The sequence below is a fragment of the Diospyros lotus genome, chromosome 8 (assembly GCF_014633365.1).
Source record: "Diospyros lotus cultivar Yz01 chromosome 8, ASM1463336v1, whole genome shotgun sequence".
NCBI lineage: Eukaryota > Viridiplantae > Streptophyta > Magnoliopsida > Ericales > Ebenaceae > Diospyros > Diospyros lotus.
The window spans coordinates 7,259,443-7,277,423 of NC_068345.1; the positions used below are offsets into that span (position 1 = coordinate 7,259,443).

A 17,981-nucleotide genomic window follows, 5' to 3' on the forward strand; every position below is an offset into this window, starting at 1 on the left:
ATCCGGTATTCAGGGGACAGATCATAATTAAATGCATAAGCATAGGTACATACCATTACAGCATTATGAAATAAATGGGTTGCCCTATCCAGTTGCACCTGATCGTCATGTCCATCAGGCATAAGCTTGAAATAATGATTTTTTTCAAGTGCACCAAAAAATTGTCCAAAAAGCTCATCTTCAGAAACCCCTACCAGAAACATGATGGACAAGAAAAAATAGCAAACACAAAATGAAAGCTTCAGTATACTCCATGAGGTTTACAAGTTCAAACCTCCCCACAAAACATTTGATTCAGCCCCACTGCAAGGTTAACTTCTACATTTAGATAAACACAGCACCGAGACCAAGGGCAGTAAATATGATATAGTGATCATCATTCAATCGATTTGCTAAGGCCAACATCAACTTTAAAATGGCAGTAGAGAGGAAGAGGCAATAACCATGATGGTGGTAGTGGTAAAGGTGGTGAAGTCACAGAATCCATACAAACCAAGGGCAGTTAACAGAGAGCAATAAAACGCAAGCCTCTTAACTGACAAAGTGTGGAGATTTCAATTAAATTTGTCTTGGCACTAATTCAGTCATTAGTTGACTAATTAGACTTGTTAGCTGGCTAATTATTTTTGTTTCCTAGTTTTTGGGTTTCCTTATTCTGTAAAGTCAATGTGTTTCTTAGTTTTGAGTAGAGAATAAATCCCTCTCTCAAAACTAGCTGTAAGTTTCCTATCCAGTATAGGTGTAACTTCCTATTTTAGTGTATATGATAGGAAACTAGGAAGGATGTAATCTGTATATATACCGATCATGTCAGGACCCTACATGGAACCTGGGGTAAATTTGTATTTTGTTTCCTATGGTTGTAACAGTAGGCGGGTAAATGCTGTAGATTGTAATGGTAGACAGATAAGCAGTTAGTAGGCAGTTAAGAGGGTGTAGTAAGCTGCTAGTCTGTTGGAGGATGTAACCATCAGATTGTTAAGGTTGTAAGCTCCAAGGATTGGTGGGAAAGGGGTTGTATAAGAGCTCCCTATTCAATAATGGAGGTAATGAATTTCATAATCAAAATTAATACTCTGTCCTCTCTTCCATTTCTCTCTCTCACAACTCCCTGTTCATCTCTCCCTCTCGTTCTATTCCCCCCTTTTCCCTTCTTCCTAAGTCCTAACCCTAATTTCCCTTTCAAGAGGAGAAATTTCCTTGTCAGGACTGAGATCATGACAAATTGGTATCAGAGCTGTTATTCCGTGGCTGTAATTCCAACCTTGAAGCAATCAGAAACCAGCCAAATTCCGTCGATTCAAGTTGGAATTGTGGCAGCTCTTATCTGAAATGCAAAGACAAGGCAGACCCAGAAATTCTGATAGCCAAATTCTACCGATTTAAGTTGGAATTGTGGCAACTCTTATCCGAAATCCAAAGACAAGGCAGACCTAGAAATTCCGACAGCCAATTTCCACCGATTCAATAACCAATCGATCTCAATTGGGTTCAGTACTGTTAGGTGAGCAAGACCATCGGCTACGATCTGATCTTGGAGTCGAACAAGGAAGGCAAAGTCGATTCGGTACTGTTAGGTGAGCAAGACCAGCAGCTACGATCTGATCTTAGAGTCGAACAAGGAAGGCAAAGTCGATTCAGAAGGCGTTCCAGAAAAGTGAATTGGTAACAGTAGGCGCTTATTGTTCGAATTGCAGAGGGGCTAACCAAAAACTTGAGTGTTGGCCTATGACAACTTAATCCAAACAGAAAAGATGGTGGATGGAAAGCAAATGAAGCAGATGGAGGCACAACTTCAACAAGTTAATGAAGCGGTGTCGGACATGCAACGGAAGATTGGAGCTATCGACGAAGCAATTGACTGGAAGCTGGATCAAGCACTCTCGCATATGCGAGAGGACATGACAAGCCAGATCCGAGAAGTTCGAGAGCAGATACAGATCTCCATGCTCATGTTCGCAAGACAAAATCAGGTTCGACTGTCCCCTGATTTCCCCTCGAAGGAATGATCAGAACCGATGCTGTCCAGATGAGGATTAGGCCCAAGGATGGTAGAAACGGTGGAGTTAGAAGCAGAAACAGTAGTGGCAGGAGAGGTATTCAAGAATCGGACAACAAACAACAGACCTGGAATGTAGATTGCACCATCCCATCCTCAATTTCCCATGCCAAAATTAGATCTGCCTATGTTTGAAGGACAAAATCCACGATAGTGGATTCGACAGTGTGAAAAGCTGTTTGTTCTCTATCAAACTCCAAAGCACCAGAAGATCACATTGGCGGCAACTTACTTGAATGATGTGGCCGACTTCTAGTTTCAGGATTGGTATGAGTTGCAAGAAGGCAACAGCTGGTCAGATTTCGTTGAGGAATTTTGTACTAGGTTCAAGGATTGGAATTTGATAGAAGTTGTGGAAGAGTTTAACAAGCTGAAAAAGGGGACAGTTCAGTAATACCAAGAGAAGTTTGAAGAATTTAAGTCCAATATGTGTACAATAAATCTGGTATCAAGTAAGGCAACTGTCCCCACTCTCATGAAGATGCTAGGGTACAAGAGATGCTGGTGGAAGCCCTGATGAAGAAACAACAGTTTTCCTTTTGCAGCAATCAAATGACCTTCAACCATGAGGGTAGTAAGGAAGCAGTGAAATTTGGCCAAAACATGAAGGGTAATGTTGTTTTGCCTGTGAGAGTGGGAAATCTGTCGTTCGAAGGCCGATTTGAGATCTTTGAGCAACGGAAACAGTCTGGCCGATGTTACAAATGTGGAGATTGGTACGTATCGGAGCATTAGTGTAAAAAACAGCTGCTAATGTTGGAAGGAGGTGAAGAAATGCTCACGTCATATGGTGTTCGACATGAGGAAGAGGTTGTGGAAGAAGAAGTAGAGAATGGAGTGATCTCCTTACATGCATTAAGGGGATTGATGAACAATAAGACTATCAAGGTGGAAGGGAAGGTGAGAAACCAAAAATTGATGGTTCTGATCGACAGTGGAAGTACGCACAGTTTTATGGACAAAAAAACAACGAAGAAGTTGGGGTCTATGACCGCAAGGGTGAAGCCATTGATGGTAACAGTTGCAAATGGGGAAAAAATGGTAAGTAGGATGGCTTGTATGAATTGGAAATGCAAGGAGAAGCGTTCTTGACAGATTTACAACTATTGAAGCTTGAAGGCTGTGATGCGGTGTTGGGGTTGATTGGATGCAGACAATTAGTCCCATCAGCTTCAATTTTGTCAAGAATGACTGGAGAAAGAATTCAATCTTATTTCCCTTGAAGGGATTATTGAATTTATGTACAAAGCTGCCTATCAAACTAGGAAGTTTCCAAATCCAGAATTAGAAAGCTATACAATTTAGGATACAACTAATTTAGAATACAATCACAATCATATACCTTCTAGAAGATATACCATACATCTTTAGAAAGAAAAAAACAATCAAGTGATAGTCTTGCTTGAGCATGAGGACAAGATCTATAACTTATCTTTGACACTCCCCCTCAAGATTGTGAGTAGATGTCATGCATTCCAATCTTGATTATCAACCTTTGACACACAGCAATCTTGATTATCAACCTTTGACACACAGTTGCAGGTAAACCCTTAGTTAACACATCTACCAATTGGTCACTTGGGGATATATATGGGGTGCAAATTAGGCTACTGTCCAATTTTTCTTTAATAAAATGCATATCCACTTCAACGTGCTTTGTTCGATCATGTTAAACAGGATTGTGAGTAATGTTTATAGCTGATTTATTGTCACAGTAGAGTCTCATAGGAGCCGTCCATTTGATTCTAAGATCATCCAATAATATTTTAAGCCATAATAACTCACACATCCCTAGAGCCATTGACTTGAACTCTACTTCAGCACTTGAATGAGCCACCACACTTTACATTTTGCTTCTCCAAATCACAAGATTATCCCCTAGAAATGTGCAGTAACCGGATGTAAATCTCCTATCCACCATAGATCCAGCATAATCAACATTTGTGTAAGCCTCAAGAGACATAGTTTCTCCCTTCTTAAATAGAATACCTCTCTCAGGGGTTCCCTTCAAGAAGTGTAAAATACTATACATTGTCTTTAGATGAGTTTCTTTTGGGTTGTGCATGAATTGGCTAACCACACTTACTACATAGGCAACATCTAGCTGTGTATGAGCTAGATAAATGAGCCTCCTAACCAATCTTTAATAGGATCCTTTATCTACTACACCATCTTCTGGAACCTCCCCTAATTGGTGATTAGGTTCAATTGGAGTGTCAACCACCTTACTTCCCAACATTCCTATTTCAGCAAGTAGGTCTAATATGAACTTCTGTTGGGAGATAAAGATCCCCTCCTTAGAATGGGCCATTTCTATGCCCAAAAAATACTTTAATCTGCCCAGTTCTTTAATTTCAAATTCTTTAATTAGACACTCAGTTTTTTCATGCCTTCTTCATCATTTCCGATAACTACAATGCCATCCACATACACTAACAACACTATCACTCCCCTATAGCCAAGTGGTGGACTAACAAGGTATGATCCCCTTGGCTTTGCTTGTATCCCATGCCAAGCATGATCATTGTAAAATGGCCAAAACAGGCTCTTGGGAACTGTTTCAATCCATACAGAGACTTTTTTAATTTGCACACCACTTTTTCTTGGTTGGTAGACCAAAACCAAGTGGTAATTCCATATAAATCTCCTCCTCTAGATCCCCATGCAAAAAAGCATTTTTTAATATCATATTGTTATAGTGGCTAGCCTATATTAGCAGCCAAGGATAAAAGCACCCTCACTGTATTCAATTTTGCAACTAGAGCAAAAGTATCAGGGTAGTCTACCCCATAAACCTGTGTGTAACCCTTAGCCACTAGCCTTGCTTTGTACCTATCTAAGGACCCATCTGATTTATATTTTACCATGTAAACCCGCTTACATCCCACTGGATGTTTTCCTTTAGGCAACTGAACCAACTCCCAAGTTTGATTCTTCTTTAGGGCTATCATCTCAACCTCCATGGCAGTCTTCTAATTCCCATTACCTATTTCTTCAGAAAAGATTTTGGGAATATGAACAGGATGAAGGCTAGTGAGGAAGGCTTTATGTCCAGATGACAGTTTAGAATAGGTTAGGAATAAGTGTATGGGATGTTTTGTACAGGTCCTTATACCTTTCCTAAGAGCAATAGGCCAATCAAGATCACAATTAGAAGCTTCAGGTTCTTCAGCATCAGGTATAGATTCAGTAGGCAAATTACTTGGTTAGTTGTCAAGAGGGCTGGCAGTGCTGGCAGTGACAGGACTTGAATTAGATATTGTAGCTTGCATAAGGGGAGGAACCAGTACTTTTCTCCTTATGTATACCTGTAGAAGACCGAAAGTAGATAGTGAAGGCTTCCCTAGTGGCATACTTGGTGAGTCCTTTGGGATAACTGACGGGAGAGAAGAGGATGATAGCTCAAGAAGAACAAAAAATTGATCCTTATCCTCTAGAATTGGATTCTCCCCCTAAGGCTGTTAAGGATAAGGGATATTCTCAGCAAAGGTAACATCTGCTGAAATAAAAACTCTCTTGGTAAGAGGATGATAGCACTTATAACCTTTTTGAGTAGAAAAATATCTAATAAAAATACACTTGAGGGCACGAGGATCAAGTTTACTTCTATTAGGAGTAGGAACATGGACAAAAGTGACACACACCCAAACACTTAAGGCTTCCAACAGCTAGTAATATAAAAGTCAAGAAAGGTCTTGGTGAGAAGTTGGATTGGACTTTGAGAATCAAAGGTTTGAGAAGATAGTCTGACACAGCGCATAGCGTGTGTAAAGAAAACACACAAAGAAACTCTTGAAACAATAAGTTTCAAGTACCCTAGCTTCTAGGCGCAAGAACCGAAGCTACTTGCTAGAAAAAACTAAACTGGTTGCTGGAATTTATTGAATAAAAAAAACTGATTACAACCCCTAACTTTTAGGTATATTTATAGAGTTTGACTAATTCATCTAATACTTGTAAATAAAATCTAACTAGAATCTTAATAGAAATAAAACCCTAATCAAAGATGAAGTAAAATCCTAAAATTTATGAAGTTTCGCTATTGTTCTGGCACTACTATTTGGGTCGGTTCTAGGCTACCCAGTTTGGGTCGGGTCTTGATTAATGACCGCATCATTCACCTCCACTTGAGAAGAATTCGTCCTCAAATTATGATCCAGGTATGACAACATAGTATCCGGCAAATACAAAGAAAGATCAGCAACATTAAAGGTTTTGGAAATACCTATATGATTAGGTAAATCCACAACATAAGCATTGTCATTGATCTTCTTTGTAATCTTGTAAGGACCATACTTCTTTGCCTTGAGTTTGTTTTGCTTTCCTGCTAGAATCCGTTCCTTCTTCAAGAATATCATGACTTCATCTCCAACCTCAAATGCCTTGTGCTTCCTATGCTTGTTAGCTACCACCTTGTACTTCTCATTTGCCTTGTATAACTTTTGCTTGACATCCTCTTGAACTTGCTCGGCTAAGTCACTGGCTGCAACACTGAAACTTGGTAACTTTGGCAACTTTACCAAATCCAATGCATGATTAGGAACTTTCATGTATATGAAAATGGTGATCTTCCTGTTGAGCTATGCACGGCGTTGTAGACAAACTCCTCAAGAACCACATCATAAAATTCCTTTAACAATCCCTGCACCTCCACTGGAATTTGATTCACCTTCAGTGGCTCACTCACGCTCTCCCCTTTGGCAACCAACAGGTGAACCTCTCGGGTATGCCTACACTCCCTCACAAACTTAGCGTGCTTATGTGTAATGGTAAGAAAATTTTGCCCCTCCACTTTAGAAGCTTTGGTTTGGTTCTTTTCCACTATGGGTAACAAAGTATAACACACGCCCTCTTTCTTAAGCTAATATGTGTTCTTCTTACACGAGTGCTTAGCATCCACATCAAATAATTGCCAAGGCCTCCCAAATAAAATATGGCAAGCATATATATCAACAATATCACAATAGATTTCGTCAGAGTACTTATCAATAGAGAAAGGCACCCTACAACGTTCATCCACACATATGCCACCAACTTCTTTGATCCATCCAATCATGTAAGGGCTTTGATGTTTTTCAGGAGTTAGTTGCATTTTCGCCATCATATCTCTTCCTATGATATTCTCCTGACTTCCATAATCAATAATTAGCTCAAAGATTTTTCCTTTCACCATACACCTTGTGCGGAAAAACTTATGCTGCTGAGTAGTATCTTCATTCTTTTGAGATAGCATTAACTTCTTCACTACACAGATATACTCTTCTTCGTCATCTTCACCATCAGGCCCACAAGCAACATCTTCCTCTTCCCTTTCTATAATATTAACCGATTTTCTCCTTGGGCAATCACTAGACCAATGCCCAACTCATTGTACTTGAAACACTTTAAGAGAACAGGCTTTGCATAAGGGTTATTGGATTTTGAAAGATTAGAAGTAGTACCTGGAGTGTTTCCCCCCGTTGTAGCCTTATTAGGGTTGACTGTATGAGATGGATTGGAGGGTTGCGCTCCTTGAACCAACTTGCCTCTATCAAAAGTTGCTTCTTTATTTTCATTCCCACTATACCGGCGATAGTTGTCACTATGGGCTCTCTCACTCAACATTAACTCAACCTTTAAAGCTAAGGTCCTTGCTTCTTATACACTCAGAACTATCTGAATCCCAATTTTATCACGAATAGCAAGCTTCAATCCATTCAAGTAACGAGCTACTTGTTGATTGTCACTTTTTGACAATTGGTTTCTCTCCGCCAATCTCAAAAACTCAGAGATATATTCATTCAACTCTTCATTTCCTGTGCACATCTTTGATAAGCTTCAAACATGTATTGTTCATAGTCAAGGGGTAAAAACCTACCTCTTAACAGCTGCTTCATTCATTTCCATGTCTGAACTGGGTGTTGGTCTTCCCTTAATCTCGTCTCTCTCAATTACTCCCACCAAACAAATGCACCGCCCTTCAATCTGTAAGCCACTAACTTGACTTGTCGTTCATCTGGAATCTCTATGTATTCGAAAAATCGATCAACCTTAGTAATCCAATCCAAGAACCACTCAATATCAAGATATCCACTAAAGGTAGAAATATCAACCTTCAGTTTATACTCATCGTTGCCCCTAATGGTTGTGCTGATGCACATTCCTCATAACCCCTCTACCACTAGGGTTAGCTATTGCTCGACCAAGATCATCCTCGTCATCGCTATCTTCAATCATTGGTCTTCTAGGATTAACAAGGACATGATTAATGGGTGATTTTCCCGCTTCGGCTTGATTCACCTCATTATTCAAATTCTTGTCATCATCAACTCATAGTAGGGCGTCCAATTCGTTGTTGATTTGCTCCAATTGCTGTTCAATGGTACGAGTTACTTACTGCTATTTTTCGATTGCTCCCCAAACCACAGACAACCTCTAATCACCGTCACAAAACTGGTTGCTACCATTACCTTCAAGATTGGCCTCTGATTAGTTGATTAACTGCTCTGATACCACCTAACGTAGCGTGTAGCGCATGTGTAAAGAAAACACACAAAGAAACCCTTGAAACAATAAGTTTCAAGTACCCTTGAGAGAACAAACTTCAACGACAAAAGCTAGACTCTCAACTAGGCACAAAAACCAAAGCTATTTGCTGAAAAAACCGAACTGGTTTGCTGAAATTTATTGAATAAAAAAAACTGATTACAACCCTTAGCTTCTAGATATATTTATAGTGTTTGCCTAATCCATTTAATACTTGTAAATAAAATCTACCTAAATCCTAATAGAAATAAAATCCTAATCAAACATGAAGTAGAATCCTAAAAGCTGTGAAGTTTTGCTACTGTTTCAACGCTACTGTTTGGGCAAGTTCTAGGCTACTCGGTTTGGGTCGGGTCGGGTTGGCTTTGGGCAGGATCTTAATCGGTGACCGCATCATAGTCTATTAATGAGAAAGGAGGTTGTTAAGGCTGCTTCTCCTCAATAATGTTTGGGAACATTATGGTGGAATAGAAGCGCTCTAGTAACAGCCACTCCATTTTGTTTAGGGGTGTAAGGGCAGGAGGTTTCATGGATAATGTCATTCTGTTGAAGGAAAAGAAATAAGAATCGATTGAAGTAATATTTGGCATTATCAGATCTAAATTTTTTAATCTCAACCCCAAACTAATTTTTAACCATGTTGTAGAATGTAGGAAAAATGTTTCCCACCTCAGGTTTATTTTTTAACAGATATAACCAAACTACCCAGGTGCAATCATCCACAAAAGAGATAAATCAATGTGCCCTGGAGATATTAGGAACAGTGGAAGGGCCCCCCCACATATCACTGTGAATTAGAGTAAATGGAAGATTAGTTCTTTTATTAGAAGGAGGAAAGGATACTCTCTTGTGCTTTGCAAATTCACACACAGCACAATGGAATTCTCTAAGGATGGAAACATCATTCTAAGAACTAAAAAGAGGGGTGACCAAGACGGTAATGGTGAAGCCATAGCTAATCCTTGAATAAGAATGGAAACATCATTCAAAGAACTAAAAAAGAGAGGTGACCAAGACGGTAATGGTGAAGCCATAGCTAATTCTTGTTGGACTGAGCAAGGAATGACAGAGGGGAAGCTTTCTTCTTCTTAGCCTGCTCACCCGATTCCTCAAGGTAGTAAAGTCCAGCCCTAGCCCTAGCATGCCCAATCATCTTCTTCGTGTCCTGTTCCTAAAACTCACAAAAGGTTGGGTGAAAAACAACATTGCAGTTAGAATCCAAGGTCAATTTTTGAATAGAGATGAGGTTAGTGAAGAGTTTAGGGACATGGAGGACGTTCTTCGGGGTGAGATGTTTGTTAAGAAAAACATCCCCTTGGCCAGACACAGTGGTTAAAGATCTATCTACCATTGTGATCTTTCTAGAACTTGAACAGGGGTTATATGAGATGAATTGATGTGAGGAATAGGTCATGTGATCCGTGACTCTAGAGTCTAGGATCTAGGTATTAGGATGGGCATTTTCTGAAGCATGTAGAGTAAGAGAAGAAGAGGAAGAAATACCTATGAGTGCAAGAGAGCAAGTGCCTTTCTCAATTTTCTCAGCTTTTTTGTCAAGAGATTCCAACAAGCTCCTCAACTTTTCAATTTCTGCCTTGTTAAGTTCCAGTGCATCTCCTTGTTCTGGAATCCTTTGCTCAGTTTGTTGATGGTTGCTGGCCACACAAACTTGTACTTGGCCTTTCAATTGTCCTCCCTTGGATGGTTTTTCATGGAGTTTCCAACACGTCTCTATAGTGTGCCGGGGCTTTTTGCAATACGTGCACCATAGCGAGTCCTTGTCCAATGTCTTCTCCTCCTCCCTTAGACCCCTTATTTTGAGCAGAGGCCTTCAGGGATATAAGGGCAGAGCTCTATATAGAAGAGTTATCTAGCATCACTCCCTATCTTTCTTCCTCTGCACGTACTATAGAAATCACCTCATTTGGAGATGGTAAATCCTCCTTACCGCTGCATCAAACTCCATTTTGAGACCTACAAGAAAGTCATATGTCCTTTCCTTCTCCACAAATCTCTTTTGTAAACCTACATCCTCACAATATTTCATTTTAAGGCACTGATAGTGGTCCAATTCCTACCACAGAGTTTGCAACAAATTTTCATACTCTGTAATGGACTGGGAGCCTTGCTTGATAGCTGTAACTTTAGTCCTAATCTCGTAGATCTATGCAACATCATGTACCATAGACTAGGTAAGCTTCATCGCATCCTAGATATCCTTGGCTATTGTTAGGAACATGAGCGTGTCACTAATCTCCAGAATCATGGAGTTCCACAGCCAGGCCATGACTAAGGAGTCCTCCTCGTCCCATGCTGCAAACATGGGGTCACCCTCCCTTGGACCAGTCCCTAGTAGGTGGCTTAGCTTCCCCTTCCCTTTCAGAAAAGTGTAGATCAACTGGGACCACTTCAAGTAGTTCTTACCATTCAACCGATAAGATGTTTGAATATTTTATAGCTCTCCTCCTGAGCTTACACCATTGCTTCCAACAAACGAAACTTCTGTTGTACCACTAGAATCAGTCGAATCCGGCGCGTTATTGTGGGTATTGGATATCCTAGCCTATGAAAGAAGATTGATTTTTTATGAAGACCACGACAATCTAAGTCACAAAAGGGCACTGACCGATGTCCTAAGGCTCTGATACCATATCAAAAATGATTGGAGAAAGTATTCAATCTTATTTCCCTTGAGGGGATTACTGAATTTATGTACAAAGCTGCCGATCAAACTAGGAAGTTTCCAAATCCAGAATTGGAAACCTATGCAATTTAGGATACAACTAATTTAGAATACAATCACAGCCATATATCTTCTAGAAGATATACCATACATCTTTAGAAAGAAAAAAACAATCAAGTGATATGTCTTGCCCGAGAATGAGGACAAGATCTATTACGTATCTTTGACAAATTCTATGAAAGATTTGGTGATCAAAATATGACTGATGTCATCAAGGACTTTAAAAAATTGAAACAGTAAGGATCTGTACTGGATTATCAAGTCAAGTTTGAAGAATTAAAATCTTTGATGATAATGGCACATCCTACAATAACAAAAGCTTATTTCATCTCTAGCTTTATTAGTGGACTGAATGAGGAGTTAAGGCCTACTATAAAAATGTTGTAGCTTGTGACAGTTAAAAAGGCAATCAAGAAGGCTAAATTACAGTGTTCTAAAAGGCGGCCTAGGCGGCAAAGAGGCGCTAGGCGGCCCCTAGCCGCCGCGAGTTCCTCCAAATCAGCCCCTTAGGCGCCAGCCCAATTAATTGGGCTCGGGCGGCTCCTAGGCGGCCGATGCGGCGAGGCGACGCCTTGGCCGCCCAGACGTGGTTTGGGACCTCTCACCCGACTCCATCAGTGATGATCGTCGCCGCCGCCGCATCGGCCTGGGTCACCCGACATTGTTGTTGCCGTCGCCGCCGCCACCGCTGGACAGGGACTAGAACAACCTTCGGACTTACTTGTGGTAACACAGCGACGGTCCGATTGGCATTGGCGGGCTAGGTTGCACGGAAACGGGAGACGTTTCCGATAGGAGACGAAAATGCGAAAACGGCATTTTTCTAAAAAGGTAGAAAACGGAAACGCAGGGTAAACTGTAAATTTAAAAAATATAGGGGTTTTTTTATAAATATAATTTTTAATATAAAAAGATAAAAAAATTCAAATATAAACAATAAACATACAACACTATAATTGCACATACAACACTGTAATTGCATACAAAACTCACTTAAATTAAATATATACAACTATACAAGCCAACACTATAATTGCATTTGCACATACAAGCCACAAAGAGGGAAGTAGCCAGGGAGATTACTTACAAGAGGGAAGCAAACGCCGAGCAGATGGTGACGAAGCAGAAGACGACATGACGGTGAGGGCGATCACAGCGAGGGCACGAAGCGAGGAGCTGGAAGCAGACGGGGAGGCGTTGGAAGCAGACGACGAGGAGCACCGAAACGAACCAGACGGCAAGTGCGACGAACCAGACGGCAGCGAGAGTGACGAAGCAACCGAACCGAAAGCAGATGGCAACGAGGGCGAGGGCGATCGAACTCGAACTAGAAGAAGAAGAAGAAGAGGAGGAGGAGGAGAGGAAAAAATTAAGGGGTTAGGGCTTTTTTTCAAGCCGTTGGAAGCGACTGAAACGCATTTCCGTCTAGAAATGCGTTTCCAACAAAACTTATTAATTGTTGAGACGGCCCAGAAGTTTTTGAAAATTACACAAACGGCCCGAAAACGTTTCGGGCCGTTTTTTCCCGTTTCCGTGCATCATAGTTGGCGGGGGGTAACGATATGATCGAAGGAGATAGACTTCCGATTGGCAATGGCGGGGGGCAACGATGTGCTCGGAGGAGGCAAACGGTCCGATTGGCGGGGGCAGCGATGTGCTCGAAGGAGGCAGGTTTGAGAGAGAGGAGAGTGCTGTTAAATTTTTGCATGGGGGAGTGAGAACGCACTGAAATTTGAGGGGGTGGGGTGGGGGAAAGAAAGAATATATTAAGAAAAAAAAATTAAAAAATATTAAATTTTCTAGGCGGCGCGCCTAGGCACTAGGTGGCAGCTTGCCCCCCAACTAGCGCCTTTAGAACATTGCTAAATTGCAAGAATTAACAATAGAAGCCATCTTTAAGAAACATCGGATTCCTTACAAAGTAACTAATTTTGGTAACTAGCAATCTTTGAATAATTCTAGGGCTAATATCCAAGGGATGACTAAGGGGAATTCCTATCCTAGGGCTCCTCAAGGTCCTAGTGTGGTGAAAGTCTCCACTTTAGAACAGAGAAGACAGCTAGGTTTGTGCCATAAATGTGGAGAGAAATATAGCTCTGGACATCAATGTAAGAGGCAGTTGTTGAGAATAGAAGGCTTGGATGAAGAAGAAGAAGAAATCGAAGAAGAGGCAAAAATGGCTGCTGAGAATGTACCGGGGAATGAAGATGGAGAAATTTATCTCCATGCACTGAAGGTTTGCCCTACTAATAAGATTATAAAGGTGGAAGGATTGGTTGGGAATAGAAAACTGATGGTATTGATTGATAGTGGCAGCACTCATAGCTTCTTGGATGAAAATACTGCCAAGGAATTGCACTGCAAGGTGAAAACTACTTTTCATTTTTCAGTAACAGTGGCTAATGGGAACAAGATGTACAGCCAGTCAAGATGTGTGGATTTCAGATGGGAGATGCAAGGGCATGAATTTATTGCTGACTTGTGGATTCTCAAACTAGGGGGCTGTGACATTGTGTTAGGAGTGAACTAGATGAGAATAGTTAGTCCAATTATCTTTGATTTTAATAAGCTTGAGGTGATATTTGAAATAGAAGGGAAGAAGTTGACTCTTATTGGCAGCATGGAGATGGGAGCCTATAAACTGATTTCAGAGAAGAAACTACAAAAATTCCTCAAAAATAAAATAAGTCAAGTGGCTCAGTTGTTTACTGTACAAGCTATGGAAGTGGAAGGATTTGAAGATACAGAAAATTTGGAGCAATGGATTTCTGAGGCAAACTATTCAACGATAGCCTGCAATGCTGCACTTCAGTCCTTCCTAGAGGTACAACAATCAAACTCTTTACAGTTACTATTGGTTGAATTCAAGGACTTGTTTGTTGAGCCTACAACTTTACCTCCACAAAGACTTTTTGACCATATCAACCTAAAACCAAACACTGAACCAATTAATGTCCGTTCCTATCATTACCCTCCTATTCAAAAGGCTGAAATTGAGAAATTAGTCAAAGAAATGTTGGTTAATTCTATTATATAGCATAGTCATAGTTCTTTTGCATCCCCTGTTATCCTTGTTAAAAAGAAGGATGGGATGCCCCCCAAGGCATAGGTCGAGCGATCGGGCAAGCGATATGTCAGGTTCGCATCGGTGGGTCGTGAGTTCGATCATTGCCCTGCACAGTGAGGCAAAACCTCACACCTACGATTTACCTTCTCTGCTAGAATCCGGGCACGAGCGACAAGGGCCGCACATGGGAAGTCATCCCAAGAAGGATGGGACATGGCAATTTTGTATTGACTACCATCAACTTAATGTCATTACCATCAAAGATAAATTCCCTATACCTATCATTGAAGATGTCTTTGATGAATTAAAAGGAGTTACTGTTTTTTTCTAAATTAGACCTAAAGGCAGGTTATCATCAAATAAGAATGAAACCTGTAGATATATCAAAAACAGCCTTTCATACCCATCAAGGCCTTTATGAATTTAGGGTTATGTATTTTGGATTGACCAATGCCCCTGCCACTTTTCAACCCCTCATGAACCATATCTTTAGTCCTTACCTGGGGGATTTCATCCTTGTATTCTTTGATGCTATCCTCATATATAGCCAAACTCTTGATCAGCACCTTGTTCCCCTTAGGACAGCATTTGAAGTACTTAGGTTCAACCAACTGTATGCAAAGCAGTCCAAGTATACCTTTACCAAAGGACAAGTGGAGTATTTAAAGAATGTCATATCAGGTGAAGGAGTTAGTACGGATCTAAAGAAAATTGCTGCAATTGTTGAATGGCCTAGACCAACTACGGTTAGGGCTTTGAGGGAATTTTTCGGATTGACAGGATATTACAGGCGGTTCATTAAAATTATGGGATTATCAATAAACCCTTAACTGAACTGCTTAAGAACTATTTTCAATGGAATCCTCAAGCAGAGGCAGCTTTTATAAGCTTGAAAAAGTTATGTCATAGGCCCCAGTGTTGGCTTTGCCTGATTTTACAAAACCTTTTGTGTTGGAGACAGATGCCAATGATAAAGGAGTAGGGGCAGTCCTTATGCAAGAAGGCAAACCAATAGCCTTCATTAGCCAAGCCCCTGCACCTAAACATTTAGGCCTAAGTGTTTATGATAAGGAGTTGAATGTTGTCCTAGTGGCTGTGAAAAAATGGCGACACTATTTAGAGGATAGTCAGTTTGTCATCAAAACTAACCATGAGTCTTAAGTTTCTTCTACAACAAAAACTCCATACACAGCTGCAAAGGAAGGGAATGTCAAAGTTCTTAGGCCTTGATTATGTTATTCAATACCACCAAGGTAAAGAGAATGTGGCAGTTGATGCTTTGTCTAAGTAGGTGGAAAATGGGGTCTGTAATGCTATCACTTCAGTGGTTCCAGATTGGGTGAGAGAAGTTACTGCTAGTTATGAAGTTGCAAGGTGGGCTCAAGATATTTTGGCCCAGTTATCAGTCAACCCTAATAGTAAACATGGGATGCCCTATCTAATGGTATAATCTGATTTAAGGGAAGAATGGTTATAGGTGACAATGAACAGCTTTCTAAAACCGAAGAGCTAGCATAAATGGTTATCTCTAGCCCAATGGTGGTACAATTCCAGCTACCACAACTCTTTAAAGATGTCTCCTTTTTGAGGCACTCTTCAGATTCAAACTCCCTAAACTTCCTGCCGCTGTGGACTATACAACATCAGTTGAAATGGTGGACCAATATTTACAGCAGCGACAAGAAATATTGCGGCTGATTAGAGGGAGTTGGCTGCTGCCCAAAATAGAATGAAGCAGTATGCAGGTGGGAGGAGGAGTGAACGGGAGTTTTCAGTGGGAGACTTGGTCTATCTTAGGGTCAAAAGTTTCCAACATAAGTCTTTTCCTCACTCTCCTGTTTCTAAGCTAAGTCCCAAGTATTATGGCCCTTTCCCTATTGTGGCTAAAGTAGGACCTGTTGCTTATAGATTGCAGCTTCCATCCAACACTAACATACATCCAGTCTTCCATGTTTCTTTACTTAAGAAGACAATTGGTCCATAGGATCTATCTAGCACTGCCTTTAACTCCTACAGAAGATGATAATCAGGTTGATAGTGAACCAATGGCTATACTGGACAGAAGGGTGATTTATAAAGATAATCTGCCCCTTACACAGATGTTAGTCCAATGGTCCCACTTGCATCCAGATCACAACACTTGGGAGTATCTACTGAACCTGCTCACCCAATTCCCTCGGGCTTCCCAGTTTCTTTAATTTCTCGAGGACAAGAAAATTCTAAAGGAGGGGGGAATGTCAAGACCTCAGGTGTATTGGGCTTACAGGAGAAACGATTGTAGCAGATCAATTCCCAATAGTAGTTAGAAGCTGTTATTTTTGTTATTTCAGTTGATTAGTTGCAAGACAACTGTACATTTTCAGTTACAACATGTAACTGAAAACTGAATAAAGAGTAACTATATAAAGCTACTCAAGACTGTATTGAAGGAAGTTGAGAAATTAGAACCAGAATTCCTTTCTCTCTCTTCTTTTCTCCCTCTTCTTTCTCTTTTCCTCTCTGGTTCTCCATTCTGATCTTAATCAAAACTATAGGTCTGGACAAGTTCCTGACACAAAGTAACCCAAGCACTTCCAAGGCCTTAAACACTGGAGCAAATGCAACCCAAATCCAGTCCAACCAGAACCACAATACAGTCCAGTTAAAAACTCCTATAAACTAGCCAAGTAATAGTCGGGCAATCTCACAGTCCAGTTGCTCCAGGGTCCAGGGTACGCAAGTAGCAGGAGAGAGATGCAGAAAAAAGAAAAAATTGCTTGAGAATACAATGAAATTCTAAGAGAGCTTTGATTGTTTTCTGGAATTGCTACTGAAGCAATAGAGTATCAAGATCACTATGCCAATCTATGAAGTGAAAATCTATTGTTTTGATTCCAAATAATTTTGCATTATATCATTGCTTCCAACTCTCTGAAGGAAATTTTTACTTAGGCTAGGAAAATGATAAAGATCAAGAGTTTAAATTATTTTAGAACTTAATAACTTTGGTTACATAGAGTTTCAATTATTCCAGAAATTTAGAGGATTGTGAATTTAACGTTCTTTAATTAAGATTTCTAATTTGCCTAGGAATAGAAATGTTATGTTATTTTTGTTTTCAAGTCTATTTAGGATTCCTGGTTTAGTAGATATTTGTGAGTTTATAAATAACTTAAAGGTATACCAATTATTCAGATTTGTACTTTTTTTATGAAATTTGAACTACTGATTATTGAATATGAAGATTGTATATATTTCTTCTGTCTTATCTTCTACTCCATGCTTCATCACCCTACCATGTACCCCTCCACCCCCCAAAAGGGGAAAAAGAAAACAAACAGGAAAAAGATGTGGTATGGGACATCCAGTTACCTATATCATACTGTGATAAAAAAATGATGGTATACCATTAAAAGCTCTCATAAACATCTAACTAACCAATTAAAATAAAAAGGAAAGCCTTACCCAATGTGTGAACTTCCTCTGCTCCAACCTGCTGCAAACATGGAAAACATGAAATGAAATGAAATTTGAATACTTATCAAACATTGCATTGAGAAATTCAAATTGCACAGAATCATGAATCACCATGACATAGATGTTGCAGC

At 40.2% G+C, this 17,981-nt stretch overlaps 1 protein-coding gene across 2 annotated transcripts in view; it reads right to left on the minus strand.

Annotated features, from left to right (window-relative positions):
* LOC127808810 (uncharacterized) overlaps positions 1 to 17,981 on the minus strand; it is an 84,392-nt gene that overhangs the window by 26,434 nt on the left and 39,977 nt on the right. The window contains exons 3-4 of one of the 2 annotated variants that reach the window (XM_052347448.1): positions 17,839 to 17,866; positions 54 to 190 (exon numbers count right to left, since the gene is read on the minus strand). In XM_052347448.1, coding sequence (XP_052203408.1) covers positions 54 to 190; positions 17,839 to 17,866 — 165 coding nt within the window. Of the gene's footprint in view, positions 1 to 53; positions 191 to 17,838; positions 17,870 to 17,981 lie in introns of both variants that reach the window. The other variant, XM_052347447.1, reaches the window with a different exon arrangement.